This window comes from Cryptomeria japonica, chromosome 10, assembly GCF_030272615.1.
Source record: "Cryptomeria japonica chromosome 10, Sugi_1.0, whole genome shotgun sequence".
NCBI lineage: Eukaryota > Viridiplantae > Streptophyta > Pinopsida > Cupressales > Cupressaceae > Cryptomeria > Cryptomeria japonica.
Window position 1 is genome coordinate 630345155 of NC_081414.1, and position 24431 is coordinate 630369585.

The 24431-nt window shown below is 36.8% G+C and overlaps 1 protein-coding gene across 6 annotated transcripts in view; it reads right to left on the bottom strand.

Annotated features, from left to right (window-relative positions):
* Window positions 1-578: 578 nt before the first annotated feature.
* The window catches only part of LOC131036152 ((+)-neomenthol dehydrogenase), a 28453-nt gene continuing 4600 nt past the window's right edge, over window positions 579-24431 (bottom strand). For 3 of the 6 annotated variants that reach the window (XM_057967967.2, XM_057967965.2, XM_057967968.2), the window contains one exon: window positions 23807-24334. In XM_057967967.2, the coding sequence (XP_057823950.2) occupies window positions 23924-24334 (411 nt within the window). In that variant the 3' untranslated portion in view covers window positions 23807-23923. Of the gene's footprint in view, window positions 869-954; window positions 1021-1125; window positions 1203-14504; window positions 14910-19197; window positions 19996-23806; window positions 24335-24431 lie in introns of those variants that run through there. The other 3 variants (XR_009359121.1, XM_057967969.2, XM_059213089.1) reach the window with 3 other exon arrangements.

Consider the following 24431-nt stretch of genomic DNA (forward strand, 5'->3'; position numbering starts at 1 on the left):
TGATGATTTGGTGTTTTCTGTTAAGCGGTAAAGCATGCTAATCCAATGGTCATTGTATTTCTGATGTATTACTTGCTTAAGCATATGGGTGAAGTTGAGATGAGATGTTAGGTTTTGAGAAGACCTAGATGTTATTGGTTTATATCTTTTACAGTCATACTGTGTTTTACCGGTAGTGCCTTGATTTAGATTGGTGATATTGTTTACTAGTTTGTGTAGTCTTTGTAGTTTAAGTTGTTTAAGAAGTTTTTGTCCATACTGATTCACCCCCCCTCTCAATATCTATTGGGTATTTACTATTCATTATTATTCATCAATGACAAAATAAAAAACTCTACGCATGAAAATAAATATAATTATTAGTTACCAAGTTATGAAGTTGAATTATCAAACAAGAATTGCTTTCAATTAATAAATACATAATAAGAATTGTAGACAAAACCTATGGAATATATAATATTTCACATACAAGAATGTTTCTACAATTAGAGAAACTCAATTTCAATCATCAAATTTATATATGTGATTTTAGATAATAGTTGTAATATGATTTGCATTAACCAAAATAGTCATAAAGTCATAAAATGTTTCATGTCGATAAGAGTATACCATATATATCCAATACAATGAGATGAGCTTGCCAAAAGCCATATGGCAATAAAATGTCATATATACATAATATGAAACATATGCTCAAAAATGCCATTCAGACATACAATAAAGGCCCCTAGTCTACTGATTTCCCACTAGCACCAGGAAATAGATCATGAGTTGCCTTCGACTATCGAGGGGATGGAGATATACGCGATGCTGGTGTCTTTCGAATGCGCTCACTAGTCCTCCTTTCTAGACTTCTTTGGAGCTCCAACTGATACAATCAAAACTATAAACATCAATATATAATATATATAAAAAATGAATTGTAGAATGACAAATAATAGAACAATTACTTACTGCAAACATATAATCACTCTGTTCATCCACAATGGGGGGATGATCACACTCAGGAGTGACAAGGCCCTACAACAAACATTATGATAGAAATTAAATTACATACAAGTATCATTATAATTTTTAATATAGATGATTAAAAGAACAATTGAAATGTACTAATTTATCTCATACCTCTGTCAAAGCTTCTGAACTTGCTACTACTGCAATAACACCACGATCCAATGTACCTCGAACATCAGGAGGAGTATCTAATGTCAACAACTGAAAATGAATCAAAAACTATTATTCAATTATGAAAACTACTAAACTTGTTTTATCATACTGTCAATGAATAAAGGTCACCTCAGTGTAAGTGCCTCGAGGAACTTCACTGCGAGGTGTCGATGTCGAAGCTCCAACACCAAACTATTTGACATCCAAAGTGACTTATGAGAAAACCATTCATCTAATATTGACTATTCACATGTAAAATTTGAATTATTTACTAGAAACCTACTTGATCGCTCGATGGTGTTGTGTAAAACGTGGTTGGGGGAATGTCACGGGTAGTAAAAATACTTTGACCCTACATTTTTATCACAATCATTGTACTAATTTAGTTATTCTAACACTTCAAAATAAAATTTAATAAACAAAATTAAATAAAGTTGTAAAAATTTACCTGGGTATCAATGTCGAATGTCTCACTCAACAGAGTCTTTGTCATGACCATATTCTTTGTAGTAGATGGTTGTTGTGTAGGTGCATGTTGACTACTATCAAGCTGATAAGTGCAAAGGGTCCTATATGATTGACAATAGTGAGATGGAACTCAAGGCCTATAAGATTCATCCGCATCAACATGTACTAGAGGTTGGACATACTGTATGAGGGTTTGAGTCAATGAGCTAATGGACTCTAAGGTATCCACCTCGACACCATCCTTCACAATGGAAGAAATAGTCACGTGCTCCACCATATGTCTACCCAAGGGTCTCGGTGCTAGGTTTGGGTCACGTTGTGCCCCTGCTCTGTCATGTGACGATCCCCCACCCCTACCTTGAAAATTTAGGTAGTCAAAATAGTTAGGGATATAATTGAGGACAAACTCACAATAGAGTTTCCTCATAAACTACTGAGGCACCTCATGATTATTACATGGTGTTGATCAAAAACCATCCACCACCTATCCCAAAAGTTATTCCTTATCCCTTCGTGGTGGCACCAATGGATAGGGAACCTCCTACATCCAAGTTGTAAGGGTTGATTGGTTCTAGGGTCCATGAAAAGTGCACACAGGTCAACTTTGTTTATCTTCTTTTTCTTTACTGCAACATATGATAACTTGTTTGCATAAAATTGTTTTTGTTTTTCTCTTTTGTTGGACCACATTAATTTGACCACTCACTGAACTTACATGGGCTACAATAGATTCTAGTGACTCCGCAAGGCTTGTCCTATGAGAGGTTGTGGAATTAGGATCTTTCAACCTATTTATCAACTCCTCAAGTTGTTTTTTGTTGTTTTCAATTTGCCCTAATATGTTTTCTTGTGTTCGTCGAGGATGTCTAGGAATTGGGGGAGGGGTTGGTTGTGCCTCTTCTTCAGAAGGCTCTTCATGACGAGGTGGTGGTGGGTTTTCAACATTTTTAGATGGATTTTGATTTCCTAAAATTTAAAACAATTTTCAATTTAAATACCTAATTGAATCCAAATTTTAAACATAAATTAGAGAGTAAAAAAATAAAAATACATACCTCTTCGACCTCCTCGACGTCGTGGTACCATTTTGATGAAGACCTCACACTATTGGAAGCCAAAACTATGTCTCTATTTGGCGTGTGTAGTCTCGAAGGCAAGATATGCAAGCCAAAATGCGCGATAGCATAAAATGGTTTCCAAAATGCAAATGAATCAATGTTTAAACTTTGAATTTGCATTTGGCGCACACCAAATAAGGCATGCACCAAATGGGCTTTTGGGGACCAAAAAGATTTTTGGCATCTTTTTGGTCCCCCATCTTGGTGCATACGCCCATATATATATATACCCCATCTTCATGGTGTCCATGTATACCTGTCTGACACTGTATATATGTATATACATGCTCTCAAATATACATATTTGACTATGTGTGTGTATATATACACTGTCCAAGATATATATTCCACATGCAATACTTATACACTCAATTATGCATTTTTGAAGGTTTAAATATATAATCCCAATTCATTAAACTCAACTTTATAGCACCCAATTCAACTTTAAAGAAGCCAATTAAAAATGCACAATTGAACACAGACAAAAGTGTAGATGAATGAAAATGAACATAGAGCCTTGCAAATGACTGACTTCATGCCAATCGGAACACAACACTAACTCAAGTGGACATACATGAAATAGTGACTCAATTTAGTGTACATGGTTGCATGAACATAGACCCATACATTTACAACCCTTCTACTTCTGTGTATATACATATATGTACATTTGTAGTTGATGTTCATATATATATATATATATATATATATATACAAATATATACATATAATCCTAATTCAAACATCGAAATGCAGTTCCAAATGCACAAGTGAACATTCTTAAAACCCTGCATGACAGAAAACCAACCCTCAATGACTCGAATGAAATGACCTTGAAACACAAACAAACATCAAATTTTGAATGAATTTAATAGAAACATCCAAACACAATTGAACATCAAACAACAAACTACTTACCAATTTAAAAAAAATTAACAGATATTATATTTACTAAATTTCCACAAGTCATGACTGAATTACATTACCTGCTTCTAGATTTGATTGTCTGTCTCTTTTTTTACACCAACATTTCCGATCACACTTTGTGATCCATCATCTTGCAGAAGGAGAGTGCCTAGAGATGTACAAATTAAATGCCCTAGTTGACACTCTCCTTCGTCTCGATGGTGGACCACAGGGTTTGATCTGAAATGTTGATGCAAATTCCAAAAGCATCAAATCCTATATGGTGACATGATATATACAGATGTGTTCAACTATCAAGTGACATGATATATTTGTAATGTATACCTTGATGCAGATGACTATGGAGAAGTCACGATGATATATTCTGGACATTGGACATGGACACAATTGAGCATGAATGTCTCAAACAGAGATGAATGCTATCAAATTGTTGATATATTTGTAATGTATACCTTGATGCAGATGACTACGGAGAAGTCACGATGATATATTCTGGACATTGGACATGGACACAATTGAGCATGAATGTCTCAAACAGAGATGAATGCTATCAAATTGTTCAAAATTATCAATACGATAAGGAAAAATATTTGGAGGCCCATCACACACTAACAACTCAAGGTGTCATTGCAACCCTCACTCCAAATGTTGTAGATTATGACATTAAAACTTACCTCCATGAATATTTTGATCCCTTCTCACAGTCACCTATTCCACCCACTGAATGTCCAGTTCAAATCCCTTATCCACGCATTTGTGCACAACAAGAATGGATTGTAAAGCATTCTCATATTGTTGACCAACTCTTTATTTGTGCAAACCCCTGTGATGATCATCTCTATCCCACACGATCATCTTTGTATTCTAAATTATTCAAGGTGAAACTGGAATCATGGCAAACCAACTATCTGAATAGGTTTTTAAAAAAAAACTATGGACCACAAGTTCATCAAAGCTCCACTAATCTGTCATGGCAACAAATGCTTCGAAGAGTAGTCAATGAACATATTCCATCATGGATTTTTACCAAAGTATACATTCAACCTCATCGTGGTCAAACTAGGTTGCATTCTACTCTGCCTTGCCGACTATAAAGTAAACTAATTCTTTGGAAGGAAGCCATTTCAACTACACCACCACATCTGGTTGGCTCAGAAGGTTTCGACCACGAATCCATGCCAGAAGTCTGCGCATGTACCTCTAAACCCTTGTTGTCTAAGTTTTCAATAAATAATACATTTCCACACGCATATGCCCATAAAAGATATCATTTCACATAGGGAACCATACTTCTATTGTTCAAGCATTACTATCATTTTACACTATCTTGTTATCCACTCCTTTACTTGCACAATGGTGCCATGTCAAGCATCAAAGTTAATATCGTTCAACAGGCTTTGACTTACAATATCGCTCGGTTAGTTGGTTCCATCTCAATGTAACCCATGTTGTACTGTATATATATTTGCAGGTTACATTTTAATTTACATAAATTTTCCATACATACTCTTCAATTCATATTGATATGTATATTTGTCATGGAATTAAATGCATAATTTATTACTATTCTTGCAGATGAGGAAGGCAAATAAGATGACTTCCCGTAGTGCAAAGAAGAGAGCATCAACAAGGTTGCCATCACATGAAAGAGGTGGGAATATCCCGTTCAACCATAGACCCCACCTCCTATTGTGGCTGAAGCAAAGCCTATACCCCCATCACCGGATGATCAGGAACCAGAACCTGTCTCGCCGCCCACAGTGGACGTTTCCGCTCCTTCAACTGGAAGGAATTTTACAAGGCCACAAAAGTTGTGGTCGGCTTTGGCCATAGAGGGTGCAATCCATGATGTAGAGAAAAATGACATGTCTGTTGGGGAGCGTCAAAGAAGTGGGGAATCCCAGTTGCAACAATGACAAAATGGTTGGGTGGACTAACAACAATGTCAAAGAAAGGTCCCCCAACCATCCTCACTCCTGAAGAGGAAGAAGAGATTGTTGAGTGGTGCCAACAAATGGCAGCAGTTGGTCATGGCCTCGAGATCCTGAACTTGAAGGCAGTTGTGGTGTAGATTTGTGAGGGTAGACCCAACCCTTTCAAGGATGACATGCCCAGGAAGTCATGGTCGTCTGGTTTTAAAGCCTGACAAACATAACTCACTTTGCAGACAGTTGAAGGCCTTGACAAAGACATGGCACTCACTCTGAGACCTGCCATTGTTGTTGCTTTCTACAAGACATTATCAAAGGCCTATGTAGCAAATCCGTATATTCCTCATTGAATTTAGAACTGTGATGAAACCGAGGTTATGGTAGGAAGGAATGGTGCTATGAGGGTGCTCGCTAGGAGAGGAAGTCACAATGTCTCATACATAATCCCGAACAACCAAGAATGGATTACGATTTTGTGTTGTGTGAACGCTTCCGAGAAAAGCATCCTAGGCTTCTACTTGTTCAAAGGGAAGAAGCACCTACAAAATTACATCGCCAAATGTGAGTCGGGTGCTTGTATGGCAATGTTAGACACAATGTACCACTGAGAGGGGGGGTGAATCGGTGGTTCTCAAACTTTTCCCTTTAGCTATCCTATGCGAGCATACCGATTAATAGATCTAACCCAATGTAGACTTACCAGTTAGTAGGGAGACCAACACAAATGCAATCACACAAGGGACATCACATAACACCAATATATACGAGGAAAACCCAAGATGGGAAAAACCTCGGTGAGCAATGTTGTTGGAGTCTACTGCTCCAATACAGCCTCACAATGAAAACTCTGTTACAATGTTTAGGGCACCAACCCAAGGAGCACCAACCCCTAACTTGTTTATGGGCTACAATCCAAAGGAGCTACAACCCCTGCACCAAGATACAACTCAATGTTCACAATAAAAAAACATCAATTACAAAAGTAGTTGTCTTGTTACAAGTGAACCTTGTAACCATTTCGTATACCTTACTCTGCTGGTTAGATATCTTCTCTGCTACACCGACTCACTCTTCAGCTGCTCTCATATGTTTCTCAACTATCGGTAAACCCTATCGGTACACCTCTCCTCTTCTTCTCTGTTGGATCTCCTCCTCACCGCTCTGCACTTTACCGATGCTATACTCTACTAGTCCACTATCTGCCTTCTCTGCAGCTCTCTTCACTTCTGCTCTGCCGGTATAACCACTACCAGTTCTGCTCTTCACTCTCCCTCTTTTTTTAGATACTCGTTGAGCACTTGACTGATTTGCTTGCACATGCAGAAGTAACACTCAATCACTTTGCAGTAGCACTATCCTCTTCTCTTCATCAACTCTTAACAATATCTTTGGCCTGCATATTTATAGTCTGGTTTTCTCGCCAAAAGCCAATTCAAAATCTAGGCAGTTAGGGTTTCCTCATCACCTTCAAGACAAACCAAATCTAATCAGATCTTCCCCGATTTGATCTCCCAGATAGCCAACTATACAACTCCGCTAATAACGCGCCTTCCAATACACGTTTTTCTAAATATAGCAAACACAGTCATGTATCTTGACCTGCCTCCGTCAAGACGCCATTAATGTTTATGTTGTTTCCTCCTCGAGGTCTTCTCACAGTATGATCTTCTTGCTTCGATCCAGGCACCAACAACTCCATGATTCTTCTCTGTTGTTCATTCTTCCTCGAGCCACACTTCTCTGATCCGATCCATAAATCACGGGATCCATATTCAATGCACACCTATAGAAATACCTATCTCTACACGACACTTCACCAATCTTTGCGAGCTTGCCACCTTGACTCCAAGTGACATCCATGTCAACCAACTGACAACAAGGCTCTTCATGTCGGTCCAGATAGGATCACCGACCAAACATTCTACTGGTTCCTCTTTCTTGTCGGCTTTCTAACCCTATCGGTATCTCACATTCTACTAGTTGACTCACGTCTGCACTTTGTTGAACTGTCGATGGAACACCTAAACCGGTCTTCAATCATGTCTATCCCAAGCATGCACATTCCTACAAAGTGGGAGGACATTTGCATCTGCACCTTGCTCGTATTACCAGTGGACTTACATACTGGTAGATACTCTTGATCTGTATTGGCATCTCAACATGCCTTCTCAGTCGATTCAATGCATATCCCTGATTTCATGCACTTGATGCACACCTCTTCTTCCTTATCTCACAAAACTATGATGCACACAATGCATGATAGGAGATAAGTTCCACTTATCGGTGGAATGGCACCTTGTCTTCTGCATCTTGTAGTGTACTCATGTGACTTCCCCATTTGTGCAACATATCTTCAAACAGGCACATGTGAACCGGTGTGGGCACACTCACTGTCAGTCATTACTTCTTATGATGACTGCATCTTCATCAGGTGGGAGTCCTGCTGTCCTACAACCTTATAGCATACCTATGATCTATTCATCCTTCTCCTCCAATGTTGATGTGATTTAGGTAACACTCTGCCTCTTCATCACAAACAACATCCTAGCACCTTTCTCATCCTGCTTGTTCACTGGTCATGACCTTTGCAAGCTAACAACCACTCACTTGGTTGATCTGACTTCCCCATGTCAATACATCACTTACCAGTTGACATCCTTTTCTTACCGGTGATGCACTGTATCGGTACCGATCACCTTACCATTCCATCCACACAAGTCAGGCACCAACTTGTGTACCGGTGACTCCCAGAGTCATCTTCCTTACCTTATCGGTGTTCTACAACACAAGGTGATATCAAAGATATCTCAAGCTGTACTCCTCCTTGATAGTGTTGCACATACATCTCTCATACCGATAGTCATCCCATACAAGTTGACATCAATGACAACCCAATGCCAACAGGCAACACATAAACATGCATGGATGATGATGGAACTATTCCTTAATTGGTTGTACCACTTTGAGCGATTTGTTCCAGGGGGTGTATTGCCCACCAACAAGCACTTGCTTATATTTGACGGTCATGGCAGCCATGTTGTAGTGACAACCATCCTAGAGGCAAGGATGTTGGTTATAGACTTACTCACATTGTCGGCTCACACCTCTCACAGACTACAACCACTGGATGTGAGTGTCTTCTCTCCGTTCAAAAAATTCTTCAAAAAAGAAGGAGCGGTGTGGTTGGCAAGGTTTCCAAATTTGGAGATGAGGAGGGCAGAAATAGGAAGCAAGATCTTGAAGAAGGCATTGAAAAATTCTAGCATTATAGAAGGCTTCAGAAGGACAAGGATATGGCCCATCAATCTCGATGCCCTCGTGGATGACATGCAGCCCAACACCACATTCAACATTCAAAAAGGTGAGGATGTTTCAGCTATGCAAAACATGCTGAGCCTATTCGGTGTTGATGTTTCAAGTGAAGCCGTTGTAGAAAACATCGTTGAAAGAGTGACTAACAGTGTGGAAGACAATCTTGCTCTTCCATCACAATGAATAGCACCGACATGGGTCGCCAACGGGGCAATGGCTTTAGGAGTTGACTTGGAAGGGGAACATCAAGACTCCACATTAACTTTCCCTTCACCACCTGCAACTGCCATGGATGATGTGGTGCATTACTATGTCGATTGTAGCATATCAGATAGCCAGCCTCATGTAGAATTGACACAACAAGACACCACACAAGACACAACACAAGTTGGTAGTGAGGAAGAGGAGAGCCTTCCATCCCAAGTCAGTGAGACGACCCCCTCTCAATAGGAAATAGGACTGTCAAGCTTTTTAAAGCTACCTGTTCACATCGTCAACAAGATGAAAAGGAAAGGTGTTACAGATGGGTTGCGGTTGAGTTACAATTCACAGTTGATTACATTTTATAAGTTCATGGAACAGTTAATGATTCAAGAGGTGAAGAAGATGGAAGTGAAGGAGACCAAAGAAAGAAAGAAAGAGCAGGCCAAAGAGAAAAAGGAAGCAAGCATATTGGCAAAGCAGAAGAAAGAACTGGAAAATAAAATAAAAGGAGTTATTGCGTAAAGAAAAGGAAAGGCTGAAAGAGACAGAGAAGAAGGAGAAGGAGGAATGCCAGAAATGAGAGAAGGCTTTAAAGGAGCAGGAGGAAGAGGAAAGGGTCATCGAGGAGCAGAGAATGATTCTGGCAAGAAAGAGGATGCTAAATAGTCCATCAACTCCATCAAATCCATTGCCAGAACGACATCCTATAATGTAGGACATGTTGAACACAATGATCCCCACCTTTTGACCACCTTCAATTTGTCAACCAAGTTCCCCCTTTGTGACCTTTACTATTCCTTCAACTCACATACCAGGGGTTGCCGATAGCCCTGGGTATTTTCTACCACCTTCAATTTGTCAACCAACTTCCCCACCTATGAGCTTTTGTATTCCTTCAACACACATGGCAGGGGTTGCCGACAACCCTGGGTATAGTAGCCCAATACAAGGTGATGAGAACATGGCCCTTGTCGCAGGCTCAGGGGTACCACCTAAAGTTAGAAGAAGTTCATTTCCCCCTTGGATGAACTGACATCTAGATGAACATATGTGCTTTTTTGTGACTTTTCTAATTTATCAAATCAAACCAGAACTGCGAAAATGTCTTTTCAAGACATGGATTTGACATGATTTTTGTTTTGAATTATGCTCATATGGTGTTTTTTTTGTATGTCAATGCAATACAAAACAAGTAATGGGATGATTGAGGAAGTTGTTTTATAAGTCCATGCAATTCAGAACATGAAATGGGATGAATGAGCAAAGATGATTGAGGAAGTTGTGGACTAATACATGATTGCAGTTTCCAATTATGTGCATACTTATTTTATATAGATGTTGATGTAATTGTCTACATATAATGGGATGAGCGATCAACTCGTCAATAACTACTTGTTTTATGTCTCCATTTAGGTGCATTTCGTTTGTTTTATATGTCCATGCAATTCAGAATATGTAATGGGATGAATGAGAAAAGATGATTGAAGAAGTTGTTGACTAGTACATGATTGCACTTTCCAATTATGTGCATACTTATTTTATATATATGTTGATGCAATTGTCTACATGTAATGGGAAGAGTGATCGAATTGTCAATAACTACTTGTTTTATGTCTCCATTTAGGTGCATTTTGTTTGTTTTATATGTCCATGCAATTCAGAACATGTAATGGGATGAATGAGCAAAGATGATTGAAGAAGTTGTTGACTAGTACATGATTGCACTTTCCAATTATGTGCATACTTATTTTATATAGATGTTGATGCAATTGTCTACATGTAATGGGATGAGTGATCAACTTGTCAACAACTCCTTGTTTTATGTCTCCATTTAGGTGCATTTCGTTTGTTTTATATGTCCATGCAATTCAAAACATGTAATGGGATGAATGAGAAAAGGTGATTGAGGATGTTGTGAACATGATCATGCTTATAGTTTCCAATTATGTGCATACCTCTTTTATGTAGATGTCGTTGAATTCAGTACATGTAAAAGGATGATTGAGCATAGATGTCAACAACTACATGTTTTATGTTTCTAGTTATGTACATGAAAGACGAACAAGCAAAGATGCCAATTTTATATGTCAATGCAATTGAGAATATGTTATGGGATGAGGAGCAAATATTGACAAGTACCGTTGAGTTGGCAACCCAAAATCAAAAGTTGACATGCCAATGGGGTTTTTTGCATGGTCAACAATGACGTGTCATCCAAGTCACCAAAAAAATGTCACTTCGGACCCTTGACCGGAATGAGAGCGTGCCCACCCCTGAAACCTGCCACACTTTTTATCCGCATTGAACAAGTTGGCCTTCTGGCGATCAATCACTTTCACACCTTGCCAACCATATACTCTGCCCAATACTCGTGCCCCCACATTCAAATTCCAACGACAGAGGCATTAACTATGTGTCACCTCTCCTTACTTGCACCTCCATAATCAACTACAACAAGGACACATAATCATTTGAATACCTTTATACTTGAGAATTGTGTTGCACAGACCATTCAATATGAATGTGAAAGTGCAACATAAATCATGAGTACAAATATTTCAAATGACAACCTCGTTGTTTAGAATTATGAGGATGACATGTCCTCATCCAGTGACTTAATGTAGTTGTTCTAATTGTTGAGACCTTGGCCCAATCATCACATTACATGTGAATTGGATTGATTTTAACAGAAGACTCCTCTAAAAAACTAGTTTGTGGACCTTTCAAGTTCGGTTTTATACACGTGTTTTGATTACTACCCTCCCAAACAATATGGACCACAAATATGTACATACACACATGTATATACATATATGCATATACATGTACATATATATATGCATATACATGTACATATATATATGCATATACATGTACATACGTTTATGCATATACATGTACAAACATATATGCATATTGTGGCATCCTGATTTATATGCACTAGTGGTTAATGTAAAAGGGTTCACATGAAGAGTCCTCTAAAAAACAAGTTTGTGGACCTTTCAAGTTTGGTTGTGCTACTTATACATGTGTTTTGATTATTGGTAGTTCTACCCTCGTGAACAATATGGACCACAAATATGTACATACACACATGTATATACATATATGCATATACATGTACAAACATATATGCATATTGTGACATCCTGATTTATATGCACTAGTGGTTAATGTAAAAGGGTTCACATGAAGAGTCCTCTAAAAAACACGTTTGTGGACCTTCAAGTTCTGTTGTGCTACTTATACATGTGTTTTGATTATTGGTAGTTCTGCCCTTGTGAATAATATGGACCACAAATATGTACATACACACATGTATATACATATATGCATATACATGTCTATACATATATGCATATACATGTACATACGTTTATGCATATACATGTACAAACATATATGCACATACATATTGTGGCATCTTGATTTATATGTACGAGTAGTTAATGTGCCATATTTCACATTTTCAGTGTTACTGTCAAATGGTTTTGAATTGGGGCAGCCAACTCAGCAGTCTATGTGGGTGAGTTGAAAAGTTGGTCTCTGGGTCCACTTTGTGTGCCACGTGGACCCCCAAAGTTAGGATGTGCACGTCCTGGATCCTCTCCCCTACTCACCTCTGAAAACATCTACATATATACATGTGCATATGTGCATGCACGTCGAAGTAAATATGGACATATTTATATATGTTCATGCACATCCATGCACATATGTAGTTGCCTTGGATTTACATATGTGAATGCACATCTATGCACATATATGCATGTACATATTTCCATGTATAAGTACATACATATATGCACATCCGTGTACATACATATATGCATGTACATGTATGTACATATATGCATGTGCATGTACATACTTATAGGTAGATACTTGATTTATACTGACACATGTTTAAGGGATTCAATTTCATTGTTAATGTTAAGGGTTCAAGGATTCCTAATAATTAATTATGTACATGGACATACATAATGTATTCAATGAACTTCACAACTATAAATGAAATTTGGCAAGCATTTGTAAAAGTATGATACATGTAAAGTGATTGCAACAAATTAGAATGTAAAGCCTTAGACAATGAACACAATGAAGAAGTGCTCTGTAAATTACTTTAATAGTGAACCGTAATCCCTAAACCTTTTAACAGTAAAAGTCAAATGTCAACCCAAAATGAAGTGAATCCCAAAATCAAGTCAAATTTGAACCCGTAAAAGACATTGTAAAATAAAAGTGAAAAGTTGAAAGCGTATATACATTAATAGTGAAGAATTGTAATTGAAACCAAAGGAGTATATAAAAGTGTTCACATTGATTTAAATAGTCCGACAACGAACACATTGAAACAATGATTTATACCTTGCGAATATATTCTTTTTAGAAATGTGAAGATGTAAAATGTATGATAGTGAACACAATGCAAATGTGCAATTCGAACTACTTTAACAATGAACCCTAAAACATTGAAGTGAGTCCCATAATGAATGAAGTGAATCCCATAATGAATGCAGTGAAGCCAATAATCAAGTCAACTTGGACACCATCAAACACATTAGATGATAAAAGTGAAAAATGTGAACTCTATACATTAATAATTGAACATTGAAATTGAAACCGAAGGCGGAGTTTGAGAGTGGTCAAATTGTTTTAAATCCTCGGGCAAGGAACACAATGGACCATGGGATGAACCCCTTCAAAAAATGGAAGATTTAAAAGTGAATTTTTAAGCCAACATTGAAACCCGCAAACCCAATAAACAATACATTTTTTAATATGAACCCTTTTACATTAACAATGAAACATTGAAAAGCCCAAAAACCCTTTTGACAATAAATGTGAAATTGCATCCCTAAACCACAAAACCCATCATACATTACTAGCGAACCATTGAAATTGTAACCCCCTTTCACAATAAATGTGAAATTGAAACACTACATCGAGAAGCAAAATTCGTAAATGAAATGAACGTTTAAACCCAGAAACCCATTATACATTAATAATGAACCATTCAAATTGAAACCCCCTTTCATAGTAAATGTGAAATTGAAACACTACATTGAGAAGCAAAATTCATAAATTAAATGAGCTTTTAAACCCAGATACTCATTATACATTAGCAATGAACCATTCAAATTGTAACCCCCTTTGACAGTAAATGTAAAATTAATAGCGTAAATCCAGTTAATCCGTTAATGAAATGAACATTTAAACCCACAAACCCATTACACATTAACAGTGAACCATTCGAATTGAAACCCTTGAACCCTTCAAACAAGAATGGTGAAATTAAACCAGTGTATCGTTAAACCCTTAAACATTAATGATGAAATTCAAAACCATTAAACCACAGTGATGTTGAAGTCGATGGTAAAACTTCCAATATTTTCATTGATCCACGAAATGAGCCAAAATTTTACTTAGACATCACCATTAAATTGACAGTAAAGCTAGAACAGAGGATTACGATTCCCTTTTCTATGTATTTGTGTTTATGAACACAGAATGTTGTGTTCAAAAAACACAAAAAAAACATGCACAACCATTGTGGGAAAAACAAAAGATTTTTGAGGAATGCCAAACAGTTAGAACAAATGCCGACCAAAAAACAACACAAAAAATCTAGTAAAAGGACATGCTAAGATAAAAAACAATAGAAAACCTTTCAATGTCGTGAGCCTTGGTGAGGAGATTTCCTCACCTGGGTCGAAGGGGAAAAGAGCCCATTTGACGTCTGCAAGTAGTTCCCCGTCGTCCACCCTGTTCGGCTTTGTGCCTGCAAAACAATAATAGAGCCAAACAATCAAAATGAAACTCGTCAAAAACCACAAAAAAAACACCGGCAAAATAGGGTATTCCATGGTGCATAACCTGGTTTTTGGTGCACACGTTCTGGTCTGTGTCCTAGTTCAAGGCATTCCATGGTGAGCCAGTTGTGGCAACATATCAAACAATGAACGAAGCTTGAGCAGGAAGCAAATGAGTAGGAGTACAGTCGATGCGACTGGGGTAGAGTGCATTGAAGTCTGAAGACTTCGAAAGGTGAGCGAGCAAAGAGCATGTAATGCAAAGTGACGCGTAGTTAATACGAACACTTCGTTTTATTTAATGTGGTGGTGGGAGAAATGGGCGGAGGTGCACAACAGTAACGTCAGCAAGTGATTCGTCACCACACGGCCAACCTGTTCATTGCAGACAAAAATCGTGGTAAGTTTCGAGGATGGGCCCACTCACGTTTTGGTCAACAGTCTAAAGTGGCACGTTTTTGGCAACTTGGACGACACGTCATTGTTGACCTGGCAAAAAACCTCGTTGGCATGCCAACTTTTGATTTTGGGTAGCCAACTCAGTGGTCTACGTGGGGGGTCTAAAAAATTGGTCTCTAGGTCCACATGGCGAGCCGCATGGACCCCCGAAGTTGGGGTGCACATGTAATGGCTCCTCTCCCCTAATTTGTAACATTGTCTTACTTTTAGCTCCTTCAATCTTAATTAGGATACATGTAGCAACAAAACTTGTGAGTCCAAAGTGTAGGGAACTTTATCTATTCTCTTCAATTGGCCCTAAACTTTCCATACTCTATCAATAAATCCTAGTTTTACCTTCTCGAAGACATCCCATAATATTGAAGGCAATAATATATTATAAGATTTTGGAAAAATGGTTTTGGGACCCACATACATACATTATATGCATCATAAATAAAATTGTTGGCTAATGAAAATTTAGTGAATCATTTATATATCAACCATAACAATAGTTTGTTAAAAAAATTAATACCCTAATAATCTACTTCTAATGGACACTTAAATGATTAGGTCCTCTAAATATTGTATTCTAAACTAACAAACTAATAGAAGAATAAGGGGATGAATTTGTAATGGGCATTAATATTTTGATCAATTGAGATAGTGAGGCATAGACACATTTCACACATCAAAAAGCACATAAGTTAAATATATAATATTGTAGCTATCTAAATTACATCATTTTGAAAGATTTCATAGTTATTATTATTTACTTCTTTTATTTGATAATTATGTTTCGTTTCTTTTCAAATTAATCATCATGCCTAAAACTAATTTATTTAATTAACACTTTGATATAAACTTCCCATTATTACTATTATATGAGTTTTATAAAAAAAAAATCTTCTGATTTGTATGTCCCCTAATTAGTTATACTTCAACTTAACCTAAATTTGCCCAAATATATAATAGGTAATTAAGTTTATTGGAGTACCTTTGTATACCATTTTCTTGCAACACAAAATTAGAGAGCATATATGAAGTAATACTTATAAATTGAAACATATGCTAATGAATTAGATTAAGTGAAATAAATTTTTAATGTATTAATTACCATTGGTATTATATTGTTAGATAATATCATATTGTAGGCTAGTTGCCATTCTTTATTATCCGGTTTCTTAGTGCACTAGGGTAGGCTAGTTGGATAGGGTGTCCAAGAGACCCTCCATCCTATGTCCAAGAGCAGATGCTACATCCCTCTTGGCTCCATGTGGCAGGTGTTAAGAATCCATCATGGAGTGGCGTGCCCAGTGAAGTGTCCTATCATCGTTCCCCATATCTCAACTACCTCCTCTCCTAAGCCCAAGAGCATATGCTACATCTCCCTTGGCTCCATGTAGCAGGGGTTAGGCATCCACTATGGAGTGGCATACTTGAGAGAGGGTCCCTCACATGTAATGAACCATTTATGTTCTTTCAATTATATTCATTATTTAGTTCTATTATAGTTGCCAGAAATCCCATTATATTATATTGTCATTAATGTTTCGTGTTAGTATTAATTTATATTAATCATTAACTGACATTATTCCCTTATAGTATAACAACAAATTGTGCAAACTGAATTTGATTGCCTCATTCATCCTCGGGTTCATTGACAAAGATGTAAATATATATTGTATTAAAACAATGATATTATGTGAAATTGTCTTTAAATTACTTCTTCATTTTTATCTTATTATTGCCATCAATTTATTTAACATTACATTTTGCAGTTCAGATTCAGTGATATACAAATATGACTATGATATGTAAGGTGTTGTTTTATCATATTATAATATTAGATCAGAAAGTGCAAAATGCGTACTTGTCACCACTTGCTCCTGTTTCCTATCCATACTGGTAGCCTTGATAATCTCCTATATTATTATTGCTTAGTTGTGTCAATCATTATTGGTTGCTTGTTTAAGAATCCTATCACTAATTTAACTAATCATTCTTTGATCTGATTGTTCTTTCTTAAGGCAACGATACCCTTAATTACCATCATTATCGATTGCTCATAATAAAACATGAATGTATTCAAAACTCCTCTAACCAGAATATTGGGGGGGGGGGGGGGGTATATGACAATATGAACATAATTAGGTTTCGTATTAAACATACATATTAAGCGCGTTCCTATGCATACCACTAAGAACAAGGATGTTACTACTTGTAACTTAATAATAGTTCCGATCTAAATTGATCAACGGTGATGTTACTAAATTCTTTGATTCCTTTCCTTTATATCTCTGAATGTGAGGGAGAGGTCACACCTCTTAATCATGTATGCCCTTTGGCAAGAGACACACTCTTTCACTATTAGAACTCTTTGAAAGAGTGCAACTCTTCATTATTCTGCCCTTTGAAAGGGACACGACCTTTCATAACCAGACTTGCACTTCTTATTTAAGTCAAATCTGCTATGATTCCCCAAATTACCCCCTCTCAAATGAGTCTCTCTTCTCCCTTTTATACCTCATATTTGGAAGAGTCACAACTTATCATTTCATGCCTTTTGTCCATTCATTAACTTAATTAAATTTTTAATTTAATTTAATTATATTCTTTTATATTTATATTTATATTTTTATTCTTTTAGATTTTTATTTTACTATTAAATTCTATTTCAAAGTGGAGACATTACAGTCTGCCCCACTCAAGATTGCTTGTCCTCAAGCAATGATCATGGACTGTTCAAAATGATTAAAAGTGCTTTGGAAACACATATGGAACAAGCTTGTTGAAAACCATCAAACATGATGCAAAGTACATTCAAGACATAAGGCACACACACCATGATAGTCATGAGGCAAACACATAAATGAACATAAGATATGTAGCATATATACAAGACACCAAGCATTCATGAGAAAGGTACACATACAAAATAACCATTAAGTTTTCATGTTGAAGACACATTACATACGTATAGACATATGTAAGGCATGAAGAATTTACATGGAGCAATACACGTAAGCCATGACATCTGAATACATAGGAGGCATAAAGCATGAAGTGTACACATGAACATACATAAAGCATGAATCATACACATGAATACATGTAAGACATGAATTAAACACATTAATACACATAAGGCATGAATCATACACATGAATACACACAAGGCATGAATGACACACTTGAAGACATGTAAAACATTCGGCATAATTTTATTTATTTGAATGACTGTTGACGTGTATTTTGTACACGATCATACACAGAATAAAATACCCAAAGGCATCTTATCCTCTCTTGAATAAAGTCTCTAACTGCTGAAGATTCGCATGAAGGATCAGTTAGGATGACTCCAATGTTCTTTTGGTAGGGTCTCTACGTGTGGATAAGCTCTTCGTGGTGTGATGTGATTTGCTGGAATCACAAGGGGACTTACATTTGATGATTGAACTTCCGATCTGCTTTGCTGGAACACAGGCTCTGACTAACCTAGATTTGAAAAAAATGGAAAAAGGATGAGGGCGAAGAGAAGATCTAATCCTAATACTAAGAATGTAGGAGCAATGATTTGATTTTTGATGAAACTCTAACTAGGTCTTGTTTTGACATCAATGGACCATCTCCACAAGGCTAGTGCGATCTTCTAAGGGAAGCTTTATGATGTTCAAATCATCACCGCATGCATAGACACCATCAAGTTGATGCATATCAATGAAGAAGCGACAAATTGAAATTGAGCTTAAGCTGAATGATTCCAGTTGACTACACAAGGCAAGTCTGCAATCAACAAACTGCTAGTAGTATGGATATACGAATTCCACCATTAATCAATCACATTTCCTCCATTCATCTAATCATCTACCATCTAGGATTGAAGACTCAACAAGAAACCATGCAAATTGCAAGAAACGACACACTTCACCATTACTTCAATGAAAATGGAGTTTGTTTACAATCAATGGCAACAATTTCTTGCCTTGTCCTCCTATTCTACTCTAATTGCTTCCAACTATTCTCTAACTATTCTAACTATTTACATACTATCTCTAACAATTGCTAATTAGCCTTTACAAATGAAATGCCTGGGCTTATATAGTGCCCACAATACAATTTGATGGCTTAGATCAATTCAAGATCAATGGCCAAGATTCAACAATGAAAACCCTAATTAGGGTTTGTTACAACCATTACATAACATTTAATGCTTGACCAATGATAAAATTGTATTGCTTGGACACATGTCCCTTCTAGAAAAATTGACCAATGGATGGCTGGGGTAGGTACATCGGAGTTTGTGCCACCTTCCATGAGTTAAGTACATTGAATCTGGACATGCTGAGGTGGACCACACTGACTGGAGGAGTGATGACTAGGATGCCACCTCATCTGACACTTGTAGCTTGCTAGATATTCAATTTGATGTCGTTGAGAGGCTATCTTTAATTAACTCTTGTCCTAACTCCTTGTGTCCTTGATGTGCAGGATGATGATGTACCTCGCCTTGTAATACTGGATTGAGAGAGGTCGCCCCTGTCCTGGCTTGATCGTCCCGGCGAAGACCGTCCTTGATCCGGCTTGATTTTCCTTGAAGAGATCTCCATTTGATGCCTACACAACATTTCAAAATTAGTAACATGATTTTGCAATACATAACATAAATTAGAGAGCAAATTTTAGGAAACTTAATGATAAGTCCTTTATTAATCATTTCCTAAAAACGACTGAGCTAAGGGAAAACAAATTTTCAAAATTCAAAATTAAGGCAATGATGATCAAAATTCGAAATTAAAACAAGAGATCTTGCCATACCTTACTTGAGAGCTTAACTCTAAAAATAAAGGAATTCGCCTAGGCAAAATTTGAAATAAGATGGTCTTCAACGTGATCTCCCTTCAAAATAGCAATTTCGCCACCTTTCAAGTTTTTGACGTGATCTTCAAGCCTTTGACAAGTTCGCACCAATAAAATTTTCAAGTTCGCACCCCTTTTGAATATAATTCGCACCTCTTTGTCTTCCTTAAATCGCACTTGAGATGATAAAATAGCAATGTGAAAATAATGATCTTCACCACCCTCCTTTATAAGTGCTTACCTCTCATCATTATTTAGGCCGACTTTTGTAAAAATAAAGCAATTATAAACGATTTTTTAATAAATAAGAAAGGCCGACCTTCATAAAACAATAAAATACCAAGCGCTCTATAATAATTAATTAATTTGCCATCATTTTTTAATTAATAAACTTCGATTTTTTTTACAAGGCAAAAATTAATTAATATTTAAATGCAATATTTAAATGCTATTTTTAATTAAATTTTCAATCTTATCGAATTTTCTAACATTTAAATAAATTCAAAAATGTGTTTGAGCGCCAAAATATTTTGAAGATGGAAAGATACGTACCTCATCGCCCTGGTCCCTTGGAGAGGGACAGGAGCGATCCATCAACTGGGTCTTGATTCTTGCAATTTCGACGTCCAAAGTATTTATTTCCACGTTGAATTAGACATTTTTGCTAGGATCTTTGAGCTTAATTGACTTGTTTGTGCGAATGAATGCATCTCATGACTATTATCGCCCTGGTCCCTTGGAGAGGGACAGGAGCGATCCATCAATTTTTACTTGAAATTCTCCGTCCTTGATATCAACTTCTCCTTTATTACCTTTCAAACAACGCTTTGAACCCTTTGCAAGTTTGTTTTGTCATGATCTCCGAAGGAAAATGAGTGCTTTGTCAAATATCGCCCTGGTCCCTTCCTGAGGGACAGGAGCGATCCTAGTGTCCTGGCTCAAATTTGCAAACTTTTGATCTTCGTTCTTCGTTCATTGCCTTCTAAAGGACGTCCTTGACCTTGCCTATCCTTGCCTTGTCTTGGTTTTGACGGGACATGAGTGTTTTGATGAAAATCGCTTTGGTCCTTGTCCAAAGGACAAGAGCGATATAGGCTCTTTATACAAATTGGTGATCGTTTGACGTTTGAAGCCTTTGGTATATCACCTTCGAAGGACGCCTTAGACCTTTTACCACCTTGCAAAACCTTGACTTGGCATGAATTTTACATGAATTGGCAAATATAATAGATATCGCTCTGGTCCCTTCCTGAGGGACAGGAGCGAACTTCAAGGTTTTGAGTTTGTCCTTGTTTCGACCAATTTGCCATCACTTTCATTGCGTAGAATGAAGTCCCTTTGAACACCTTGGACGCTTGAAACTTTTGAAATCTATGCCTTTATGGAAATATCGCTCTGGTCCCTTCCTAAGAGACAGGAGCGAATTAGGTGTCTTGATGCAAATCTTTCACTTTGGTGATCTTCGTAACTTTGTGCTTGATTGAGACACCTTAAAACATCTTTGCCACCTTGTACTTCGCCTTGAAGTGTCTTGAATTTGGAGGAAAAGGCAACATAACTAAGATATCGCCCTGGTCCCTTGGAGAGGGACAGGAGCGAATTTGTACTTGTAGTCTCCATCACACTTCGCCAGCTTCCAAATTTATCTTCAACGGTCTCGTAATGTCCCCTTTCATTCATCCATGCCTTGGAATTCATTGTAACTTGGCAAGAAATTTGTCTAAGACAAAAATCGCTTTGGTCCCTGCCTGAGGGACAGGAGCGAACTTGGGCATTTGGGTCCCTTGTTGATGTTTCATAATCTTCAATTTGTCTTCAATGGGTTCAACTCACCTCCTTTCTTACCTTCAAACATAAAACTTGCTTGATCTTTGCCCAGATCGTATCTTATGAAGAATTTCGCTCTGGTCCTTCAGTGAGGGACAGGAGCGAATTTGACCCTCTAGGTAAAAACTTCATCATTTCATTGTTTTTGATCAAGTCTGGATGCTCTATCATGCTCATTTCGTCCTTCACCATGCCTTTGATGTCTCAATTCGTCCAAACACGGTCAGGAATGGCTCAAATAAGTATTTTCGCTCTGGTCCCTTGGTGAGGGACAGGAGCGAAATTTGACTTTTCAACCTCTCTATCAGGATAAATTTTATGGAATATAACATTTAAGTATAAGTGACTTATACTTTAAGTTATATTCCATATATACTTTCAGGATGTTTGAGAGTGGTTTCAGACCTCCAGGAGTTATATTGCAAAATCTGGTTTTTTGAGGTCTTTCAGTTTCCGGACTTAGTCAAATTTCAGGATCAGGACATTCCAGACTTAGCCAAATTTCAGGATCAGGACCTCACTCAAGCCGGACTTGCTACCCTATTGATCTCCCCGACAGTACTCAAAATGCAAAGGCTAATTAACAAAACCCTAAAAAACCTAAAGAACAAACCCTAAAAAGCAAAAAAAGCAAGGGTCCCCATTTGCAATGGGGCGATGTGTGAAAACGTCACAACAATGACACACTTGAAGACATGTAAAACATTCGACATAATTTTATTTATTTGAATGACACACTTGAAGACATTGTTACAAATTTCTTTGGTTCTTTGGTTCGTACTGTCATACCCTAGTGCACTAACCAAATTGGATAATAAAGAATGACAACTAACCTACAACTAACCTACCCTAGTGCACTAAGAAATTGGATAATAAAGAATGGCAACTAACCTACCCTAGTGCACTAAGAAATTGGATAATAAAGAATGGCAACTAACCTACAATCTAATTTTACCTAGCAAATATAATACCAATGGTAATTAATACATTAAAAATTTATCACTTAATCTAATTCATTAGCATATGTTTCAGTTTATAAGTATTACTTCATATATGTTCTCTAATTTTGTGTTGCTAGAAAATAGTATACAAAGGTACTCCAATAAAATTAATTACCTATTTTAGAGTTGGGCAAATTTAGGTTAAGTTAAAGTATAGCTAATTAGGGGACATTACAGTGGTATCATAGCATGATTCTACCAGCCTGCAGAGCAAACCTACTTTGACAATCATTCTCTTAAGGCCAACAGTGCCTTCATATATGTGTGTAATGTGTGTTGAGTATGCTTACTCCATGTGTATTTTATACGAATGCTTTTGTCATGTATGATTTGTGTTGCTTCAGATCTGATATGTTTTCAACATATGTGTTTTATATGTATGCCTTGTGACATAAATATATTTATGCGTTAGTCTTGCAATTGATGCGTCTTCAACATGTTTACTCCATGAGTACCTTTCAAATGTATACTTTATGCTTTACACATATATGTTGAATGCTTTAGATGTCTTCAAGCGTGTGATTCATGCCTTGTGTGTATTCATGTGTATGATTCATGCCTTGTGTGTATTAATGTGTTTAATTCATGTCTTACATGTATTCATGTGTATGATTCACACTTTATACTAAAAACCAAAGAAATTTGTAACAATAATTTATTGATTAAAAATCTTAAATGAAAAAATTAAATATAAAAGCTTAAAAAAATGTCTTATTATATTTTTTATTAAGTAATACACATTTTTTCCATGAAGCTAAATTATAATTTATTAAATATATACTATACTACCTAGATATAAAACCATTTCATCAATGGTGGAAAAATACTTATTTAGATCGGTAGAAAGTAGTAAAAAATTAAGCAAATAGACCATCTATCTTAGATAGACTATCAAAGCTAGCTATTTCTGTTTGATCATAATATTGACCAGAAGGTGAGCCTAGAGGAAGAAGGGCCAGTATGACAGGACCTTTTGCTCCTTCATCAATCGATAGGCTCCCTACATTCAAGCTCATATTAGTCTTTACAAATCCCGGATGAACACAGTTCACATACAAATCAGGATGTTGGAGTGCAAGAAGACAAGTATAAGCATTTAGAGTAGCCTTCGAAATGAAATATGTTGAATGCAAAATAGGCCAACCATTTCTTTTTAGTAGTCCCTTTTGATAATCCTTCAAAAAAATTTGAAGAAATACATCTATTCTTTCCTCTGTCAAATCGTTGATGTTGCTCAATTGTTGCCTCAAAATTTTACTTGGAATGTACTATAACAAAGAAAAAACAAACAAAAATAAATAAATGATTCAAGAAAGATTACATATACTATCAATTACTTAAATCCAAAATAAATATACTATTAAT